The 23,289-nt window shown below is 49.5% G+C and overlaps 1 protein-coding gene across 1 annotated transcript; it reads left to right on the top strand.

Annotated features, from left to right (window-relative positions):
- Window positions 1-495: 495 nt before the first annotated feature.
- On the top strand, window positions 496-17,635 carry LOC142187296 (hydroperoxide isomerase ALOXE3-like; the record flags this gene model as incomplete). Its single annotated transcript, XM_075261519.1, has 8 exons — window positions 496-657; window positions 1,327-1,530; window positions 3,213-3,299; window positions 5,142-5,311; window positions 5,845-5,966; window positions 8,619-8,719; window positions 13,718-13,888; window positions 17,456-17,635. Coding segments are annotated over 8 exons (1,197 nt in total), but the record flags the coding sequence as incomplete, so codon positions are not given.
- Window positions 17,636-23,289: the final 5,654 nt, after the last annotated feature.

The raw sequence follows: 23,289 nt of genomic DNA, 5'->3' as shown, positions 1-23,289 counted from the left end.
GGCAGTGTACTGTACAGTATATAATACAGGTCTGTGTAGTATATAGAGGCAGTGTACTGTACAGTATATAATACAGGTGTGTGTAGTATATAGAGGCAGTGTACTGTACAGTATATAATACAGGTGTGTGTAGTATATAGAGGCAGTGTACCGTACAGTATATAATACAGGTGTGTGTAGTATATAGAGACAGTGTACTGTACAGTATATAATACAGGTGTGTGCAGTATATAGAGGCAGTGTACTGTACAGTATATAATACAGGTGTGTGTAGTATATAGAGGCAGTGTACTGTACAGTATATAATACAGGTGTGTGTAGTATATAGAGGCAGTGTACCGTACAGTATATAATACAGGTGTGTGTAGTATATAGAGACAGTGTGCTGTACAGTATATAATACAGGTCTGTGCAGTGTAATATACAGTTACTGCAGGAGATAATATCTGTAGAGCCGCCATATTAGATCCTCCAGTATAAATCTCTCTGTCCTGTCCTCTGATCTTACAGAACGGGAACATCTTTCTGGCCGATTACAAGATTCTAGAAGGAATTCCTGCTAATGACTCCATTAATGGGAAGAAGCAATACATGACGGCCCCCATGTGTCTGCTGTGGAAGGACCCCCAGGACCAGCTGCGGCCCATCGCTATCCAGGTAACGTCCTCTCTATATAACCTTCAGCTCCCATACACATGGACAGATCTGGTCTGGAGAATCTGGATTGTACATTGCCGGTATTCTAGGACTGAGACTTGGTCTCCTCATAGTGATGTATAATAGTGGGAGTCACTTGCTCCCCGCAGCTGCTCCCTATTGTGTGTAGTGACAGAAGGAATGGACTTGTATAATCCTTGGTCACTATGACGTGTGGAGCTCATCTCTCCTGACTAGGACAGTGGATGTATGGACAGTATTTGTCTATGTGTATGAGGCCTAAGAAGCAAAACCAAGAGCCGCACCAAAGGTGAACAAAGCCTATAAAGCGCTTTCCATCTGGGGATCCGGGGCCGCGGTCCAAGGCACCTCCACGGCACGCACTGTGCATCCTTCATACCAATAGTCCTGCTCGGTTTCCAAAGATTTCAGGAAAGCCATAATGGCTGCCATTGAGTCTTACTTCTCTATCATTAGACATGGCAGATTCTTCTCTCCTTCCCCTACACTTCTATAGTTCGGGATATTTGCCGCTCAGGATCCTAGAACAGCTGGATGACTCCACCATATTAGATGTCACACAAGCTTTGTCATGAAAGGTGATATAAGAGTGACTATACAGAAAACACCCAAGGACATGAACTTCACTGGACTCTGCTTCCATTACAGTTGGGTCAAACTCCATCAGACCAGGCTCCGATCTTCCTTCCAAGTGACTGTCCCTGGGACTGGACCTTGGCCAAGATCTGGGTGCGGAGTTCTGACTTTCAGCTCCATCAGGTCATCTATCACCTGCTCCACACCCATCTCTTTGCTGAAGTTTTTAACATTGCGACCACCAGACAACTGCCGATAAGCCACCCGGTGTACAAGGTGAGGACAATCATATACATTACATACGACCTTCTGTCTATTTATCCATACACACTCCTAGGCTGAGTTCACACGGGGTATTTTGGTCAGGATTTTGAGTATTGCTCACGTCCCCTTGAGTTGCACTGCCAGTCCTGTTTTGTGAATACACAGTGACTTAGTTCCTCCATTTGTGCTCTTGGCTCGTTTTCTGCCTTCAGATCTTGCACCTTGACGAGGATTTGTAGTTTGTTTATATACAGATGGTGTCACAAACTATGCCGACCGCTCTGGCTATCTGCCCTCCCGTGTCACCACCCGCTGAGCCGGCCCTATGTCCTGGCAGTGTTTTGTTTTATACCACGGGAAGCCACGGGAAGCCTGGAAACGTGAACCGACCGTTACCTGTAGAGTTGCTTTTGTTGGCATGGTGTGACGCCCTGTGTGTTCTGCTCTGAGCTACGAGTCATCCATGAAGGTATTCTGCACTACCGTGAGTGACACTTTCTTCTCTCACAAGTGTTCGTTATGTTGAAGCTGCACATTGGCGTCATTATTGTCACCGCTCCCAGTTCCCTTTTCATCTGATGCCAAGTCCTGACTGCAACAGAAATATCATCTGCAATGTCAAGCCCGTGGGATTCCTTCACATCTTCATAATTGTCACCTCCAGAGTATCCGACCACTTCTACCTCCACCACAAAGACTGATGTCTGACCCCAGGTCTCCTCCATGTTGAAATGCTGACTATTCTCATCAAATGTATCAAGAAGAGGAGGACTCGGACTAGGAGGAATCTTTCTCAGCAGGCACCAGCCACATGGACACTTGATATCAGTGTCATTGTAGATGAAGACACAAAGACAAGGCAGAAAGACCAAGTAGTAAATTAACTGTATAGACAGCGGAGGAGGAAGATCTCACAGAGCCCCGACTCAACGTCACTGCATCACTGTCAGATATAACAAACATCTGCTATGACGAGTGAGCCAAGTAATCTAGAATGTCATCTTCATTCTCAGGATCTACAAGGACCCTGTGACTAATGGAGGATCTGCCGAGACTAGAAGTAGTACTGCACTTGTATCTACGGCAGCCATTCCTATCGGATGACATGAGAGTACTGGTGGATGACGACATGCCGTAGATGTTTCCTCCTCCTCTGCCCTGTCCTTCCACACATTTTACTGTGATTCTTACAGAATAGTTTATATGACTGAATTGTATGTAATGTTTAGGGGTAAATGTGGCCCGGGAAGAAAAAAGCTCCCACATGGACGCTATGAAATATTTTGTTGAAAGTTTGCCATAACTGAATGTGTGGCCGGTGATGTAGTAAATGTGCCCTAGCGTACTAGCATGTAACCCACCTGGAGGGTCTCAGCACAATGCAGCAGAACTTCTCCCTCCCCTCCTATGATTTTTCTGCCTTTCTCTATCTAATATTGTTGAAATCTGACTAATCTTCGCTCCGGGGTCCTCGTCTTCTATTCTCAGCAGGATGATGGATTATATAACACTGCACTGTCCTCCTAATGATACATGGTTGGCTCTGAGCCTAGATAAAAGGTGACCCTCATCATATATATACCGTATATACACACACTGTACATAGGTGCCCCTTCTGATGGATATTTGGTAAGTCTGATCCTCGGTGTATCCCTTTAGTATCTGCTGTGTAATAGTCTGTCATTGCTCTGCAGCTCCTTGTCCCACATCTTCGTTACACACTGGAAATCATTATCCTCGGCAGGTCTGTGCTCTTTGGTCCTGGAGGCACCGCTGACCAGGTGAGACCATCACTCAGACAGATATCTCCTGGAGAACCTGGAGACCACACTACAGGCTCTTAACTTTTAGACTCCTCCCCCATAGTGTGTATAAGCCCCTCCCAATACACAGTATATACAGTCCTATGAAAAAGTTTGGGCACCCCTATTAATCTTAATCATTTTTAGTTCTAAATATTTTGGTATTTGCAGCAGCCATTTCAGTTTGATATATCTAATAACTGATGGACACAGTAATATTTCAGGATTGAAATGAGGTTTATTGTACTAACAGAAAATGTGCAATATGCATTAAACCAAAATTTGACCGGTGCAAAAATATGGGCACCTCAACAGAAAAGTGACATTAATATTTAGTAGATCCTCCTTTTGCAGAGATAACAGCCTCTAGTCGCTTCCTGTAGCTTTTAATCAGTTCCTGGATCCTGGATAAAGGGATTTTGGACAAACAATTCAAGTTCAGTTAAGTTAGATGGTCGCCGAGCATGGACAGCCCGCTTCCAATCATCCCACAGATGTTCAATGATATTCAGGTCTGGGGACTGGGATGGCCATTCCAGAACATTGTAATTGTTCCTCTGCATGAATGCCTGAGGATTTGGAGCGGTGTTTTGGATCATTGTCTTGCTGAAATATCCATCCCCGGCGTAACTTCAACTTCGTCACTGATTCTTGAACATTATTCTCAAGAATCTGCTGATACTGAGTGGAATCCACGCGACCCTCAACTTTAACAAGATTCCCGATGCCGGCATTGGCCACACAGCCCCAAAGCATGATGGAACCTCCACCAAATCTTACAGTGGGTAGCAAGTGTTTTTCTTGGAATGCTGTTTCTTTTTGGACGCCATGCATAACGCCTTTTTTTTTATAACCAAACAAATCAATTTTTGTTTCCAAAATGAAGCTGCCTTGTCCAAATGTGCTTTTTCATACCTCAGGCAACTCTATTTGTGGCGTACGTGCAGAAACGGCTTCTTTCTCATCACTCTCCCATACAGCTTCTATTTGTGCAAAGTGCGGTGTATAGTTGACCGATGCACAGTGACACCATCTGCAGCAAGATGATGCTGCAGCTCTTTGGAGGTGTCTGTGGATTGTCCTTGACTGTTCTCACCATTCTTCTTCTCTGCCTTTCTGATATTTTTCTTGGCCTGCCACTTCTGGGCTTAACAAGAACTGTCCCTGTGCTCTTCCATTTCCTTACTATGTTCCTCACAGTGGAAACTGACAGGTTAAATCTCTGAGATAACGTTTTGTATCCTTCCCCTGAACAACTATGTTGAACAATCTTTGTTTTCAGATCATTTGAGAGCGGGCTGTCCATGTTCGGCGACCATCAAACTTACCTGAACTTGAATTGTTTTGTAGAAAGAAATGGTCCAAAATCCCTTCATCCAGGATCCAGGAACTGATTAAAAGCTACAGGAAGCGACTAGAGACTGTTATCTTTGCAAAAGGAGGATCCACTAAATATTAATGTCACTTTTCTGTTGAGGTGCCCATATTTTTGCACCGGTCAAATTTTGGTTTAATGCATATTGCGCATTTTCTGTTAGTACAATATACCTCATTTCAATCCTGAAATATTACTGTGTCCATCAGTTATTAGATATATCAAACTGAAATGGCTGTTGCAAATAACAAAATATTTAGAACTAAAAATGATTAAGATTAATAGGGGTGCCCAAACTTTTTCATAGGACTGTATATGTGCCCCGTGTGGCCTGGAGGTCTCTACATTGTATGCACATAGTCATAGGACAACTAACATCAGATTCTCGTGGCTTGTGGTCCTGTTGTCAGATCTTCCATCCTCACCATGCTTTGTGATCCCCTTAGATTTTAGGCATTGGTAATGGGGGTGTTCCTGTACTACTGAAGAGAGCCATGGAAGAGGTGACCTACACTGGCCTCTGCCTGCCCGAGGATATTAAGAGCCGAGGAATGGACGACATCCCCAATTATATGTACAGAGATGATGGCCTCAGGGTCTGGGCGGCTGTGGAGAGGTATATAGTGTAATACTTGATGGCGGATGATGGGATGACATAGGCCGTGGGCTTAGCTGGTGGTTATATCCCATGTGGCTGCTTTGTATACGGTGCTAGTACAAGGTGGGGGCAGAATTAGCCCTAAGTGTAGCTGCATTTGGACCAGAAACTCGAAACATCAAGTCCAGATGCAAATCAGCAATTACCAGCAAATCACAAAAATTACCTGTGGCCACCACTTGTGTAATAATAGTAATGGTATAATACCCTAAACTTCAACTTCTTGACTTGCATAAGACATGTTTGACTGCTGGGGGTCAAGGCGGAAAGCTCTCAGTCCTAAAGGTGATGTCATGTACAGTATCTTTCCTGAGAGCTGGGACCCCCCATACAAATCACTTACCCCTGCCGGTGGGTTTGGCCGATGTTAATCCTAGGTGTAATCTTCTACATTATAACACCTACATCATTATAGGTTGGCCCAGTGGGCAGGTCCAGCTCATATGGCTACCATACTCTAAATCCCAATTTGTTCTCCTTCACTTTTCTAGGTTTGTGTCCAGTATTATCTGTTACTATTATAGCACCGATGAAGATGTCCAAACTGACCGAGAGCTTCAGGCCTGGGTAGCCGAAATCTTTAAAGAAGGATTTCTACAATATAAATCCTCAGGTATGAGACAGGTCTGACTGAAGTAAAACATTGTCTTGGTAGAGATGGGACTTGACAAAGGTAGAGAGAAGGGACCTCAAGAAGATAGACAGATGGGACCTCAAGAAGATAAAGAGAAGGGACCTCAAGAAGATAGACAGATGGGACCTCAAGAAGATAGACGGATGGGACCTCAAGAAGATAAAGAGAAGGGACCTCAAGAAGATAGACGGATGGGACCTCAAGAGGATAGACGGATGGGACCTCAAGAAGATAAAGAGAAGGGACCTCAAGAAGATAGACAGATGGGACCTCAAGAAGATAAAGAGAAGGGACCTCAAGAAGATAGACAGATGGGACCTCAAGAAGATAGACGGATGGGACCTCAAGAAGATAAAGAGAAGGGACCTCAAGAAGATAGACAGATGGGACCTCAAGAAGATAGACGGATGGGACCTCAAGAAGATAGACGGATGGGACCTCAAGAAGATAAAGAGAAGGGACCTCAAGAAGATAGACGGATGGGACCTCAAGAGGATAGAAAGATGGAACCTCAAAGGGTACAGGGAAGGGACCTCAAGAAGATAGAGAGAAGGATCCTGCAAGAAGATAGACAGATGGGACCTCTAGAAGATAGATGTATGGGACCTCAAGAAGATAGACAGATGGGACCTCAAGAAGATAAAGAGATGGGACATCAAGAAGATAGAGAGAAGGGACTTCAAGAAGATAGAGAGAAGGGACCTCAAGAAGATAGACAGATGGGATCTCAAAGGGTACAGGGAAGGGACCTCAAGAAGATAGAGAGAAGGGACCTCAAGAAGATAGACAGATGGGACCTCAAAGGGTACAGGGAAGGGACCTCAAGAAGATAGAGAGAAGGGTCCTGCAAGAAGATAGACAGATGGGACCTCTAGAAGATAGACAGATGGGACCTCAAGAAGATAGAAAGATGGGACCTCAAAAGGTACAGGGAAGGGACCTCAAGAAGATAGACAGATGGGACCTCAAGGAAATAAAGAGAAGGAACCTCAAAAAAGATAGACAGATGGGACCTCCAGAGCCTAGGCACATGAGTACAGTGCCTTGTTGTAGGCCTTGTTGGGTTTGCAGTTGTCTGACACTGAGGTTCTGACGGATACTTTACTGTTTGATTTTAATAACCTGAACCATCTCTTGGGTTTGACACTTCAGGGTTGTTGTTTTTTTAAAAATTTTTTAGTTATGCGAGGTAGTCATTGAAGAAGACACAAAATATGCTTTTGTTGATGCCGACACCCATATCTAGTACTTGTACCCATATCTAGTGCCTATACATATATCTACTACTTGTACCCATGTTTGGTGCTCTGGGGTCTCCAATCGTGTGCGGGAGACAGCACCCCAAAATATTACTGAAAAAGTACATCTCGTCCCACAAAAACCAAGCCCTCAAATTTTTTATTCTCAAAAACATCATAAATTAGAAATCCTCTTCAGTGTGCGACCCGTAGAATAAAGGTAACCTATTACTTATGTTACAATGTACAATGCACCGACACAAAAACTGGCTACGGTAAGAAGACTAGGGAGTCATGAAGGGTGCGTCCAAAATCAGAAATCAGAGTACAATAACTGGAGAGCCGAGTCTTCCCAGGGCCACGAGCTGGGCATCACATATCGGGCACTGACGTAACCGATAACTGGGAACATTCCAATTTTCATTTTGCACCTTCTACTGCACATTTCTTTTGGGAAAGTATTTTTAGGGTGAAAATTATCCCTATACCCTTCGCCTTTTGTGTCCTGTGCTCCTCTCCTGTGCCCTGCACCCCTCGCCTTCTGTGCCCTGTGTCCCTCACCTTCTGTGCCCTGCACCCCTTGTCTGCGCCCCTCTTCTTCTGTGCCCTGTGCCCCTTGCCTTCTGTGCCCTGTGCCCCTCGCCTTTTGTGCCCTGCACCTTTCCCCTTCTGTGCCCTGCGCCCCTCACCTTCTGTGCCCTGCACCCCTCGCCTTCTGTGCCCTGTGCCCCTCTTCTTCTGTGCCCTGTTTCCCTTGCCTTCTGTGCTCTGCGCCCTTCCCCTTTTGTGCCCTGCGCCCCTCTTCTTCTGTGCCCTGCACCCTTCCCCTTCTGTGCTCTGCGCCCTTCCCCTTTTGTGCCCTGCGCCCCTCTTCTTCTGTGCCCTGCACCCCTTGCCTTCTGTGCCCTGTTTCCCTCTTCTTCTGTGCCCTGCACCCCTCTTCTTCTGTGCCCTGTTTCCCTCCCCTTCTGTGCCCTGCCATACACCCAGACAGTAGTTTTCATCCACATCTGCATTTTTTTAGATAAATCCCTTGAGTTACTGTAATACTTCTGTCCCGTCACGTCATCCCAGACAGACTTAGCGTTGAGATCTGGGCTACATCTGCGGGGGCCGGCTTATCACTTCCAGGACTCCCCACCCCCAAAGGTCACACCAAACATTGAGGTTATTTACATGTCTCATTTCTTCATTGACAAACCTAAGCTATTAACCCTTCTATTTCTGAAAGCGGTTTTATTTTGCAGCATTGTTTCCACCCTGCCTAAAACTTTTGCACACCCCATGACATTCAGCACCAGCCTTAACTATTACATAAGAATTTTTTCCCGCCCCTATATCCTGAGATATCTCATAGATGTCACTTAATGGATGCATCTTATAACTCTACCAGGAATCCCATCATCCCTGGAGAACGTGTCCTCACTGGTGAAGTATCTGACCATGGTGATCTTCAGGTGTTCTGCTCAGCACGCAGCCGTCAACAGTGGTGAGGTGAGTGGGTGCGAATAGGTGGAGATCATCTACATACAGTATGGGGCTCCAGAACCGCCTCTATCATACAGAAAGTATTCACACAGGGACAAATGGGGCCCCATAGGAAGCTTTTCACTTCGCTCCCCACATGGTACAACGTCCACTCTCCTAGCTTCTCCTAACACCCCCGTTACTGGACCCCACATGGTATAACACCCCCGTTACTGGACCCCACATGGTATAACACCCCCATTACTGGACCCCACATGGTATAACACCCCCGTTACTGGACCCCACATGGTATAACACCCTGCTTACTGGACCCCACATGGTATAACACCCCCGTTACTGGACCCCACATGGTATAACACCCTGCTTACTGGACCCCACATGGTATAACACCCCCGTTACTGGACCCCACATGGTGTAACACCCCCGATACTGGACCCCACATGGTGTAACACCCCCGTTACTGGACCCCACATGGTATAACACCCCCGTTACTGGACCCCACATGGTGTAACACCCCCGTTACTGGACCCCACATGGTATAACACCCCCATTACTGGACCCCACATGGTATAACACCCCCGTTACTGGACCCCACATGGTATAACAACCCCGTTACTGGACCCGACATGGTATAACACCCCCATTACTGGACCCCACATGGTATAACACCCCCGTTACTGGACCCCACATGGTATAACACCCCCGTTACTGGACCCCACATGGTATAACAACCCCGTTACTGGACCCGACATGGTATAACACCCCCGTTACTGGACCCCACATGGTATAACACCCCCGTTACTGGACCCCACATGGTATAACACCCCCGTTACTGGACCCCACATGGTATAACACCCCCGTTACTGGACCCCACATGGTATAACAACCCCGTTACTGGACCCGACATGGTATAACACCCCCATTACTGGACCCCACATGGTATAACACCCCCGTTACTGGACCCCACATGGTATAACAACCCCGTTACTGGACCCGACATGGTATAACACCCCCATTACTGGACCCCACATGGTATAACACCCCCGTTACTGGACCCCACATGGTGTAACACCCCCGTTACTGGACCCCACATGGTATAACACCCCCGTTACTGGACCCCACATGGTATAACACCCCCGATACTGGACCCCACATGGTGTAACACCCCCGTTACTGGACCCCACATGGTGTAACACCCCCGTTACTGGACCCCACATGGTATAACACCCCCGTTACTGGACCCCACATGGTATAACACCCCCGTTACTGGACCCCACATGGTATAACACCCCCGTTACTGGACCCCACATGGTATAACACCCCCATTACTGGACCCCACATGGTATAACACCCCCGTTACTGGACCCCACATGGTATAACACCCCCGTTACTGGACCCCACATGGTATAACACCCCCGTTACTGGACCCCACATGGTATAACAACCCCGTTACTGGACCCGACATGGTATAACACCCCCGTTACTGGACCCCACATGGTATAACACCCCCGTTACTGGACCCCACATGGTATAACACCCCCGTTACTGGACCCCACATGGTATAACACCCCCGTTACTGGACCCCACATGGTATAACAACCCCGTTACTGGACCCGACATGGTATAACACCCCCATTACTGGACCCCACATGGTATAACACCCCCGTTACTGGACCCCACATGGTATAACAACCCCGTTACTGGACCCGACATGGTATAACACCCCCATTACTGGACCCCACATGGTATAACACCCCCGTTACTGGACCCCACATGGTATAACACCCCCGATACTGGACCCCACATGGTATAACACCCCCGTTACTGGACCCCACATGGTATAACACCCCCGTTACTGGACCCCACATGGTATAACACCCCCGTTACTGGACCCCACATGGTGTAACACCCCCGTTACTGGACCCCACATGGTATAACACCCCCGTTACTGGACCCCACATGGTATAACACCCCCGATACTGGACCCCACATGGTGTAACACCCCCGTTACTGGACCCCACATGGTGTAACACCCCCGTTACTGGACCCCACATGGTATAACACCCCCGTTACTGGACCCCACATGGTATAACACCCCCGTTACTGGACCCCACATGGTATAACACCCCCGTTACTGGACCCCACATGGTATAACACCCCCATTACTGGACCCCACATGGTATAACACCCCCGTTACTGGACCCCACATGGTATAACACCCCCGTTACTGGACCCCACATGGTATAACACCCCCGTTACTGGACCCCACATGGTATAACACCCCCGTTACTGGACCCCACATGGTATAACACCCCCGTTACTGGACCCCACATGGTATAACACCCTGCTTACTGGACCCCACATGGTATAACACCCCCGTTACTGGACCCCACATGGTATAACACCCCCGTTACTGGACCCCACATGGTATAACACCCCCGTTACTGGACCCCACATGGTATAACAACCCCGTTACTGGACCCGACATGGTATAACACCCCCGTTACTGGACCCCACATGGTATAACACCCCCGTTACTGGACCCCACATGGTATAACACCCCCGTTACTGGACCCCACATGGTATAACACCCCCGTTACTGGACCCCACATGGTATAACAACCCCGTTACTGGACCCGACATGGTATAACACCCCCATTACTGGACCCCACATGGTATAACACCCCCGTTACTGGACCCCACATGGTATAACAACCCCGTTACTGGACCCGACATGGTATAACACCCCCATTACTGGACCCCACATGGTATAACACCCCCGTTACTGGACCCCACATGGTATAACACCCCCGATACTGGACCCCACATGGTATAACACCCCCGTTACTGGACCCCACATGGTATAACACCCCCGTTACTGGACCCCACATGGTATAACACCCCCGTTACTGGACCCCACATGGTGTAACACCCCCGTTACTGGACCCCACATGGTATAACACCCCCGTTACTGGACCCCACATGGTATAACACCCCCGATACTGGACCCCACATGGTGTAACACCCCCGTTACTGGACCCCACATGGTGTAACACCCCCGTTACTGGACCCCACATGGTATAACACCCCCGTTACTGGACCCCACATGGTATAACACCCCCGTTACTGGACCCCACATGGTATAACACCCCCGTTACTGGACCCCACATGGTATAACACCCCCATTACTGGACCCCACATGGTATAACACCCCCGTTACTGGACCCCACATGGTATAACACCCCCGTTACTGGATCCCACATGGTATAACACCCCCGTTACTGGACCCCACATGGTATAACACCCCCGTTACTGGACCCCACATGGTATAACACCCCCGTTACTGGACCCCACATGGTATAACACCCTGCTTACTGGACCCCACATGGTATAACACCCCCGTTACTGGACCCCACATGGTATAACACCCCCGTTACTGGACCCCACATGGTATAACACCCCCGTTACTGGACCCCACATGGTATAACACCCCCGTTACTGGACCCCACATGGTATAACACCCCCGTTACTGGACCCCACATGGTATAACACCCCCCTTACTGGACCCCACATGGTATAACACCCTGCTTACTGGACCCCACATGGTATAACACCCCCCTTACTGGATCCCACATGGTATAACACCCCCGTTACTGGACCCCACATGGTATAACACCCCCGATACTGGACCCCACATGGTATAACACCCCCGTTACTGGACCCCACATGGTGTAACACCCCCGTTACTGGACCCCACATGGTATAACACCCCCGTTACTGGACCCCACATGGTATAACACCCCCGTTACTGGACCCCACATGGTATAACACCCCCGTTACTGGACCCCACATGGTATAACACCCCCCTTACTGGACCCCACATGGTGTAATTCCCCCTTTATTCATCCTCCCCACACAGTATATTGTGCATTTTTGGGACCCCATACAGTATACTGTACCCATCACATGCCCCCATACAATAGGTGCCACTCCATACATGCCCCCTATGTCATACAGATAGGTAAGGGAGAACCAGCCATTAGTCTTATATGTTTATAGGCTCGCCTGCTAAGTGTGGACACAGAATGTGTAAAGGGAAGGTTGGATGTAGCAGGGCTGAGTGTGTGTGGGAAAAATATGTATGTAGTAAAGCTGAGTGTGGAAGAAAGTGGATGTAGCAGGGCTGAGTGTGCAGGTAATAAGAATATAGCAGAGCTGAGTATGTGAGAAAAATCTGGATGTAGCAGGACTGAGTGTGTGTGGAAAATGTGTATGTAGCAAAGCTGAGTGTGAAGGTGAATCTGGATGTAGCAGTGCTGTTTGTGTGCAGAACATGGAGGTAACAAAGCTGTGTGTGGAACAGACATAAGCTGAATAAAGCTGAAACGCATAATAGGGGCTGATTATAGATGATATTTTTTTCTAATGGGACCAAGTACAGTAGGGGGGGGGGGGGAAGGTCCCAAACGAGGGTCTTACCTGAAAGGGAGTATCACTTTAAAGAGGTTTGGGAACCACTGCTGTGGAAGAACTGGCCCAGAAATCAAAGGGTATAGGAGTTACTTGGTGTACATGGTGGGACCGAAGCGTAGGGGGTATAATATATTAACTAGTTGTGCTCTGAATAGTCTCAGGTGATGTAACAAGCAATAAAAAGCTGCTATAAAGTAATGAATAATGTCATTATGTATAGAGATTGTATAATAGTGATCAGATACTGTGGTCATTATATATATATATATATATATATATATATATATATATATATATATACATGGAGACATCAAATATAGCAATACAGCTCTATACTAAGTGATACACGTGTGTGTATGGGGCCGATCAATGTCCGTGAATTGGGATTGTTTCTGTATCCGGGTAATCATCTCTAACCTAGAACAATGTCTCATGGGGACAAGGAGGGGGATGGGGGGCAAACAGGACAGATCTCAGCACAAACTGCAATATCGTTTTATAATTTATCTGAAAAATGTGTCTCCCCCGCAGTTTGACTTTTATTCCTGGATGCCCAATGGACCCTCCACTATGAAGAGCCCCCCTCCTACAACCAAAGGGGTCACCACATTACAGACCATCCTGGATGCCCTGCCAGATATCAACACCACCGTGATTGGAATGACTAATATGTGGCTGCTCAGCAATGAGCCCCAGGACCGGGTGAGCACCGCAGGGCAGAGGAACGACTAATGTCCTGGGAAAGTGAGTCAGGAAGAGATCTGAGCATGGAGTAAAGCTGAGGGAGGTGGGCGTAAAGATGATGGAAGTAAGAATAAAGCTGGGTCAGGCTGAAATAAAGCTGGGAGAGAGTAAATTTGGGTGTCAGGGAACTGCCCGTTAAACAATTCCCCAGTCGCTGCTGCTGCTGCTGGAACCTGGGAGTATTGATGGAGATAGTAAGTCCTAATGTTTGACCCATCCCCATTCCCTACCTACTTGCCTCAACTACCCTAGACTGTAGAGGACAACTGGGCGACAGTCCCTTCCTATAATATAAGTGAATGCACAGACAAGACAAACAAACAGGAACAGATAGTCCCCGATCTCTGTGCTGACTTCCCCCAATTCCCAGATTTCTGTGCTGACCTCTCCTGATTCCCCGATCTCTGTGCTGACCTCTCCCGATTCCCTCGATCTCTGTGCTGACCTCTCCCGATTCCCTCGATCTCTGTGCTGACTTCTCCTGATTCCCCGATCTCTGTACTGACTTCTCCTGATTCCCCGATCTCTGTGTTGACCTCTCCCGATTCCCCGATCTCTGTGCTGACCTCTCCTGATTCCCTCGATCTCTGTGCTGACTTCTCCTGATTCCCCGATCTCTGTGCTGACCTCTCCTGATTCCCCGATCTCTGTGCTGACCTCTCCCGATTCCCCGATCTCTGTGCTGACCTCTCCCGATTCCCCGATCTCTGTGCTGACTTCTCCTGATTCTCGATCTCTGTGCTGACCTCTCCCGATTCCCCGATTTCTGTGCTCACTTCTCCTGATTCCCTGATCTCTGTGCTGACCTCTCCTGATTCCCCGTTCTTTGTGCTGACTTCCCCCAATTCCCAGATCTCTGTGCTGACCTCTCCCGATTCCCTGATCTCTGTGCTGACTTCCCCCAATTCCCAGATTGCTGTGCTGACCTCTCCCGATTCCCTGATCTCAGTGCTGACCTCTCCCGATTCCCTGATCTCTGTGCTGACCTTTCCCGATTCCCTGATCTCTGTGCTGATCTCTCCTGATTTCCCGATCTCTGTGCTGACTTCTCCTGATTCCCCGATCTCTGTGCTGACTTCTCCTGATTCCCCGATCTCTGTGCTGACTTCTCCTGATTCCCCGATCTCTGTGCTGACTTCTCCCGATTCCCCGATCTCTGTGCTGACCTCTCCTGATTCCCCGATCTCTGTGCTGACCTCTCCCGATTCCCCGATCTCTGTGCTGACTACTCCCGATTCCCTGATCTCAGTGCTGACTTCTCCTGATTCCCTGATTTCTGTGCTCACTTCTCCCGATTCCCCGATCTCTGTGCTGACTTCCCACAATTCCCAGATCTCTGTGCTGACTACTCCCGATTCCCTGATCTCTGTGCTGACTTCTCCTGATTCCCTGATTTCTGTGCTCACTTCTCCCGATTCCCCGATCTCTGTGCTGACTTTTCCCGAATCCCTGATCTCTGTGCTGACCTCTCCTGATTCCCCGATCTCTGTGCTGACCTCTCCCGATTCCCCAATCTCTGTGCTGACCTCTCCCGATTCCCCGATCTCTGTGCTGACTTCTCCCGATTCTCGATCTCTGTGCTGACCTCTCCCGATTCCCCGATTTCTGTGCTCACTTCTCCTGATTCCCTGATCTCTGTGCTGACCTCTCCTGATTCCCCGTTCTTTGTGCTGACTTCCCCCAATTCCCTGATCTCTGTGCTGACCTCTCCCGATTCCCTCGATCTCTGTGCTGACTTCTCCTGATTCCCCGATCTCTGTGCTGACCTCTCCTGATTCCCCGATCTCTGTGCTGACCTCTCCCGATTCCCCGATCTCTGTGCTGACTTCTCCTGATTCTCGATCTCTGTGCTGACCTCTCCCGATTCCCCGATTTCTGTGCTCACTTCTCCTGATTCCCTGATCTCTGTGCTGACCTCTCCTGATTCTCCGTTCTTTGTGCTGACTTCCCCCAATTCCCAGATCTCTGTGCTGACCTCTCCCGATTCCCTGATCTCTGTGCTGACTTCCCCCAATTCCCAGATTGCTGTGCTGACCTCTCCCGATTCCCTGATCTCAGTGCTGACCTCTCCCGATTCCCTGATCTCTGTGCTGACCTTTCCCGATTCCCTGATCTCTGTGCTGATCTCTCCTGATTTCCCGATCTCAGTGCTGACTTCTCCTGATTCCCTGATTTCTGTGCTCACTTCTCCCGATTCCCCGATCTCTGTGCTGACTTCCCACAATTCCCAGATCTCTGTGCTGACTACTCCCGATTCCCTGATCTCTGTGCTGACTTCTCCTGATTCCCTGATTTCTGTGCTCACTTCTCCCGATTCCCCGATCTCTGTGCTGACTTCTCCCAAATCCCTGATCTCTGTGCTGACCTCTCCTGATTCCCCGATCTCTGTGCTGACCTCTCCCGATTCCCCGATCTCTGTGCTAACCTCTCCCGATTCCCCGATCTCTGTGCTGACTTCTCCCGATTCTCGATCTCTGTGCTGACCTCTCCCGATTCCCCGATTTCTGTGCTCACTTCTCCTGATTCCCTGATCTCTGTGCTGACCTCTCCTGATTCCCCGTTCTTTGTGCTGACTTCCCCCAATTCCCTGATCTCTGTGCTGACCTCTCCCGATTCCCTCGATCTCTGTGCTGACTTCTCCTGATTCCCCGATCTCTGTGCTGACCTCTCCTGATTCCCCGATCTCTGTGCTGACCTCTCCCGATTCCCCGATCTCTGTGCTGACTTCTCCCGATTCTCGATCTCTGTGCTGACCTCTCCCGATTCCCCGATTTCTGTGCTCACTTCTCCTGATTCCCTGATCTCTGTGCTGACCTCTCCTGATTCCCCGTTCTTTGTGCTGACTTCTCCTGATTCCCTGATCTCTGTGCTGACCTCTCCTGATTCCCCGTTCTTTGTGCTGACTTCTCCTGATTCCCTGATCTCTGTGCTGACCTCTCCTGATTCCCTGATCTCTGTGCTGACTTCCCCCAATTCCCAGATCTCAGTGCTGACCTCTCCCGATTCCCTGATCTCAGTGCTGACCTCTCCCGATTTCCTGATCGCTGTGCTGACTTCCCCCGATACTCAGATCTTTGATCTGACTTCTCCCGATTCCCCAATCCCTGTGCTGACTTCTCCTGATTCCCCAATCCCTGTGCTGACTTCTCCTGATTCCCCGATCCCTGTGCTGACTTCTCCCGATTCCCCTGATCTCTGTGCTGACTCCCCCCGATTCCCCGATCATTCCCAGAGTCGACCTGGTCTGTATGGAGCACTACTAGTGACATACCAGGGCTTGCGATCTCCTTCGCCTGTATGCGGACTGATGCCACTCTGGACCCCAGGTCACTCTGTTGTACTTGTGCAGGTCAGAGGGGTGCCATGTAAGCAAATGGGCGCAGAATCAGGATCCTTGGGGAAGGTTAAAACAAATTAAGATCGGCCTTTGGGGTATTTTATGGGGTTTAGATTGCTGTGAGAATTACAAATTGTAACGGTCAGAAATCCGCGCTAACTCCATCTACTTCCAACTATCCACTTTAGAGACGTTTAGGGAATTTTCCAGACAAACGTTTTACAGAAGAAATCCCTCAGAAGGTCATTGTAGAATTTCAGGAGAAACTTGCTGAGATATCCCGATCCATAAAAGACAAAAGCCGAGGCCAGAGATTACCGTACCTGTACCTGGACCCCGGAAAGATCGAGAACAGCATTTCTATCTAGACTGTCCTCAAAGCTCCTCCACACGTCCCGGATAAGTCAGAGTGTCCGCGCCCCCGGAATCTTCTTTCACCTCCTTAATGTAATAAAAATCACAAAGAAAATAAAAATGGCAAAGTGAGATACCTGAGTGTTCTGTCCGCACAACACCCACTAGGCAGCCCAGGGTACGACATAAACGCACATATGGTTAACTGTTTGGTGCATGTTCTGACATCTCTTGGGTGTGGGATGGGGTTGAAGTCAAACTCTTTGCTGGTGGTCAAGTTCTTCCTCAGAAAACTTCTAAAGGTCTTTATAGATCTTGCTGGGTCATTGTCGTCCTGGAACAGAAAGGAAGCCTTCCCCAAACTGTCCTCACAATGGTCTAAAAGGTCGTAGCAAAGCATTAAGATTTCCCCAAATAATAAACACCCCCACAAAGTTCTCCCTCCTCCACCAAACTTTCCAGCTGGAACAATATAGTCAGGCAGGTAACAGGAGAGAGGGAGGGAGCCTTGTGCTGCTGTTTGGACTATGGGAAAACAGATTATCTACATAATCCTCCATTCCCCATACGTCCAACACAGCAGCACAACAGATGGGGAGGTAACAAGAAACCCCCCCCTAGGGTGCGACTTCCTGACAAACTGATGTCAATACCGAGCGACCCAAGGCAGCCGCCTCCGCGCTAAAATCGTCCAACCTATCATGTCTCACAAAACTTAAGTGAGAACTCCAGGTTGCTGCCGCACAAATCTGGTCCAGGGAGATGGAATATCTCTCCGCACATGTCGCGGCAACTGCACAAGTAGAATGTGCCCTTACAAACTCAGGCGGAAGTAGGCCCTGAGTACTGAATGCTTGAGAGATGGCCTCATCCATCTCGTCAATGTTGCCTTAGAGGCTCTACACCCCTTGTATTTTCCGGAAAAATTTACCAGAAGGTTTTCCGCTCTCCTGAAGGTTCTAGTGCGTTCCAGATAGATTTGTAAGCACCTTTCCAGATCCAGGGAATGCCACCTCTCCTCCTCCTGAGAGGTGGGGGACGGAAAAACGTGGGTAGGGTAATTATATGGTTAATATTCTGGGTCGACGGGACTTTTGGAATAAATCCCGGGAGATATCTTAATTGTACCCTGTCTGGAAAGAATAGTGAATACGGCTCAGAGGCTGCTAAAGCCTGCAGTTCTCCAGTATGCTTATCCGATGTGACGGCTAAGAGGAATTCCACTTTGCAGAAGAGGAACTTTAGTCCTACCTCTTGTAGTGGTTCAAAGGGGGGCCCACAGAGCCCCTGCAGTACCATAGCTAAATCCCATTGGGGGATTGGGACTTGGATGGTGGGTCGGAGCCACCGGCCCCACTTAAGGATTAACTTACCAACGGATCTTGTGACAATCTTATCCCTAATACGGCTGAAAGGGCAGCTACATGCACTTTTAATGTCACCGGGGTGAGGCCTTTCTCCAGCCCGCTTTACAAAAACTCCAATACCGACTCAATAACTGGTATTGCACGTTGATTCTCCATGCACCATTGCTGGTAAATTCTGCCAATCCTCATGTAGCTTCTATTCATAGAATCTGCCCTTGAGCAGGCCAGTGTTGTCCGCACGGCGGTGACAATCCCCCATATCCGTATAGGGTGCGGTCAGCCTCCAGGCTGTCAGGTTGAACCTCTTCAGGTCCTGGCATAGCCACTTGTTTTGGGTTACCAGGTTGTGAAGAAGTGGAAGCCTCCAGTAATTCCCTTGACTCATCTGTATGAGGTGGGTAAATCATGCCCTTTTCAGCCAGAACGAGATGATGGCAATCACCCATACCTGGTCTTGTCTGATCTTGGCCAATACCTTTGAAACCATGGGAAGTGGAGGGAAGATGTACGCCAGCCTGAACCTCCAAGGTATTAATAGGGCATCTACTGCCAAGGGGTTGTCCTCCTGGTAGAGGGAACAGACCCTCTCCACCTTGGCATTGTACTGGGTGGCCATCAGATCCACCTCAGGGAGAGAACACATCCAAGTCAACTGACGAAAGACCTCCTGGTTGAGGGACCACTCGCCCGACACTGCTTCTCCCCTGCTGAGCTGGTCTGCCAGCACGTTCAGATGTCCCCTTATGTGCACCGCACTGAGGTGGCTTAGATTTTCCTCCGCCCAGGAAAAAAATCTGATCTGTTAGCTTGAGGAGGGAGGGGACCTCGTCCCTCCCTGCTTGTTCAGGTAGAGGACCACCGTGATGTTGTCCGTCCTGACTCTGACTGCCTTGCCGCGTAGATCCCGGGTGAAGTATAGCAGGGTTCGATACACTGCGCATAACTCGCGCCAATTCTATGACTGAGCAGTCTCCAGTCGGCTCCATGTCCCTTGTGCCAGGGTCTCCCCCCGATACGCTCCCCAGCCATGGAGGGAGGCATCCGTTGTCAACAGGGTCCAGTCGGGCTGGACCGTGGACATCCCGTCCTTCAATAGGGACCACTATTGCAGTGATCGACAGGTACTGATGGACAACTGGATAGGCTTCTTCAGCCCTGAGGGGCTGCGGCTCCATACCTTGAGGATCTCGCTCTGTAGTGGCCTCATATGCCATAGTGCCCATGGACTTACATCCGCAGCTGCTGACATTAAACCTAAGACCTTCATTGCGGTTCTTACCCGAACCTCCCACGTAACCGCCAGATATTGCACTGCCCGACAAATCTTCTCCATCCGATTGTGAGGAAGAGGTATCTCCATCCTCTGAGAGTCCACAATGAACCCAAGAACTGGATTCTGGTGGTGGGGACGACCGCTGACTTTTGCCAATTGATCAGCCCGCCTAACTCTTCTAGGAAGGTGATGGTGGTCCTTAGGTGGGCCGCGAGAACCTCTGTTGAGTGGCCTGTAACAGCCAATCGTCTAGGTACGGTATGATGAATATACCTTGGAGCCGAAGAGCTGCAACGACCGGGGCCACGACCTTTGTAAAGGTATGGGGGGCCGAGGATATTCCGAACGGAAGAGCTGTGAACTGCAGATGACACAGAGTACCGTTCAGCACAACCCCAATCCTCAAGAACCTTCTGTGTGGCGGAAATATCGGGACGTGTAAATATGCGTCCCTAAATCTAGGGTGACAAACCTGTCTCCTCAGTGCAGAAAAGGTGTCACTGACCTGATAGTTTCCATCCGGAAATGGGTCTTGAGGATGTATAGGTTGAGAAATCTTAAATTGACCATCATTCTCCGACTCCCGATGTTTTGGGTCCCAAAAACACTGGAGAGTATATTCCGGTCGATTGCTCTGCCAGAGGCACTGGCTCTAGAGCGCCTTTGTCCAGGTATCCCTGAACAGCGTTGTCCAGAAGGATCTGCTTTTGACCACATAAGACGCGGGTTTTCACAAATTTGTCGGGTGGGTGAGATGTGAACTTTATTTTGTAGCCCGAATACACGAGCTGGAGGCCCCATGGGTCCTGAATGTGACGGCTCCACGCCGCCGAGAAGTGGGAATGTCGACCTTCCACTGGCAAAAGCGGAGCGGATACAAGGGGAGGGGGTAGGGGGGAGTAGACGTCAGAAGGTAGTTTTCTCCTTTTCAGGCTGCCGGATGGTGCGTCAATTTATTCCTCTGCCCTGAGCTCCAGAGCGCTTCTGAAAGGAACCTCTCGATTCGTATGTTCTGGAGAATCTTCTCCCTCTGTATGACGGACCAGCCCTCCACAGTGGCGGATCCAGGGTTTGCGGGGCCCTGGGCAATTGACTTTGGCGGGGCCCTACTTACTGGGGGTCTCGCACTTCTAACCTGTACTTCCCAACTGTTGAAGACTAGAAAGAGGGAACAAAACGTGCGGCGCGCTGCGCGCGCCGCAGCAAATTAGACCCCACCCACTTTTATGTTGACTCCACCCATTCTCATTCAATTTTCATGTGATTCCACACAGTATAATCTTCCTACAGTCACCCGTAAATTATATCTCCCCCCCATTTTCATATACACCCTTCATCTACCCCTAGTTTCATGTCCCCCCCTCTATCTCTGTCCCCAGTTTCATGCCATTCTCCCCCTTTATCTGCCCCCAGTTTCACTCCTCCATCTGCCCCATTGCCATGCCGTTCTCCCTCCTCCATCTGCCCCATTGCCATGCCGTTCTCCCTCCTCCATCTGCCCCATTGCCATGCCGTTCTCCCTCCTCCATCTGCCCCAGTGTCATGCCGTTCTCCCTCCTCCATCTGCCCCAGTGTCATGCCGTTCTCCCTCCTCCATCTGCCCCAGTGTTATGCCGTTCTCCCCCCTCCATCTGCCCCAGTGTCATGCCGTTCTCCCTCCTCCATCTGCCCCATTGCCATGCCGTTCTCCCTCCTCCATCTGCCCCAGTGTCATGCCGTTCTCCCTCCTCCATCTGCCCCAGTGTCATGCCGTTCTCCCTCCTCCATCTGCCCCATTGCCATGCCGTTCTCCCTCCTCCATCTGCCCCATTGCCATGCCGTTCTCCCTCCTCCATCTGCCCCACTGTCATGCCGTTCTCACTCACACACACTCACACTCACCATTCCTCGTTCCCTCGCAGCTCTCTCCCTCAGACACATATTGTAGCCGCGATGTGATGACATCATCACATCGCGGCTACAAATGCCGGAGCTCAGCGTTACAGCAGGAGATGAGCTGTGACAGCTCCGGCTTTAAACGCCTATGTATTTCATCTCATCGGCGTCCTACCGCCGATGAGATGAAATACATAGGCGTTTAAAGCAGGAGCTGTGAGCTCAGCTCCTGCTTTAACGCTGAGCTCTGTTGGAGCCGGGACATGCCGACCGGGACCATTTTGTTAGGTCCCGGCCGCGCCGCGGGGCCCCGCTAATCCGGATCCGCCCCTGGCCCTCCATCTAGAACTGTGGGGAGGACTCTTCCCCTTACTATCCGCTAACCCCTCCATAATGGTATCCAGCTCTTTCCCAAAGAGCCTGCCCAGCTCAAACAGAAGTGCGCACAAGTTGTATTTGGAAATATTATCTGCCCTCCAGGGCTTCATCCACAGGGGGCGTCTTGTGGTCATGGCTAATGCCATAGCCTTTGCCGCCATCTTCACTTGATACAAACCTGCTTCTGCCAAATAATCCACTGTTACGGAGGTGGAGGATAGGAACGCCAGAAGATCATCACAGGGAACGCCTGTATCGATATCTCTACGCAGAGTAGATCTATTACCTCGCAGGAACTGAACGACTTCTCCTGTAGAACTCCCCACGGAGGCCTGCGCAGATGCCGCAGTATAAATTCGGCGCAGGGAACCCTCTGCGCGCCTGTATATCGCATCCTGGAGATTTGAGCCATCTTCTGATGGCACTACCGTGCGCCTCGATGATTTAGAGACGGCCATATCGACTCTTGGGGGAGGGCCCCAATGATCAATTGTGTAGTGAAGCCGACACAGTAGGCGTTAGTCAGGCAGCCACAGGCAGATGGTGCAGATGGCAGCAGGCAGATCTAGCCTTCGGGTAGAGTACAAACAGTACAGAACTCTAGACCTGATGCACGTAACATAAAAGTCTGTTTCCTTACAGACAGAAACTTTAAAAAAAAAAAAAAAAAAAAAAAAAAGGGCCTTGTTCACTCACAAAGCAGTCTTGGTGCACCTTAGCTTACCTCACCAGAGCTGTGGGAGTTGCTGGAAAACTCACTGCCATCTCATAGGCT

Source organism: Leptodactylus fuscus, unplaced genomic scaffold, assembly GCF_031893055.1.
Source record: "Leptodactylus fuscus isolate aLepFus1 unplaced genomic scaffold, aLepFus1.hap2 HAP2_SCAFFOLD_174, whole genome shotgun sequence".
Taxonomy (NCBI): Eukaryota; Metazoa; Chordata; class Amphibia; order Anura; family Leptodactylidae; genus Leptodactylus; species Leptodactylus fuscus.
This window is presented reverse-complemented; position numbering and strand designations above follow the sequence as displayed.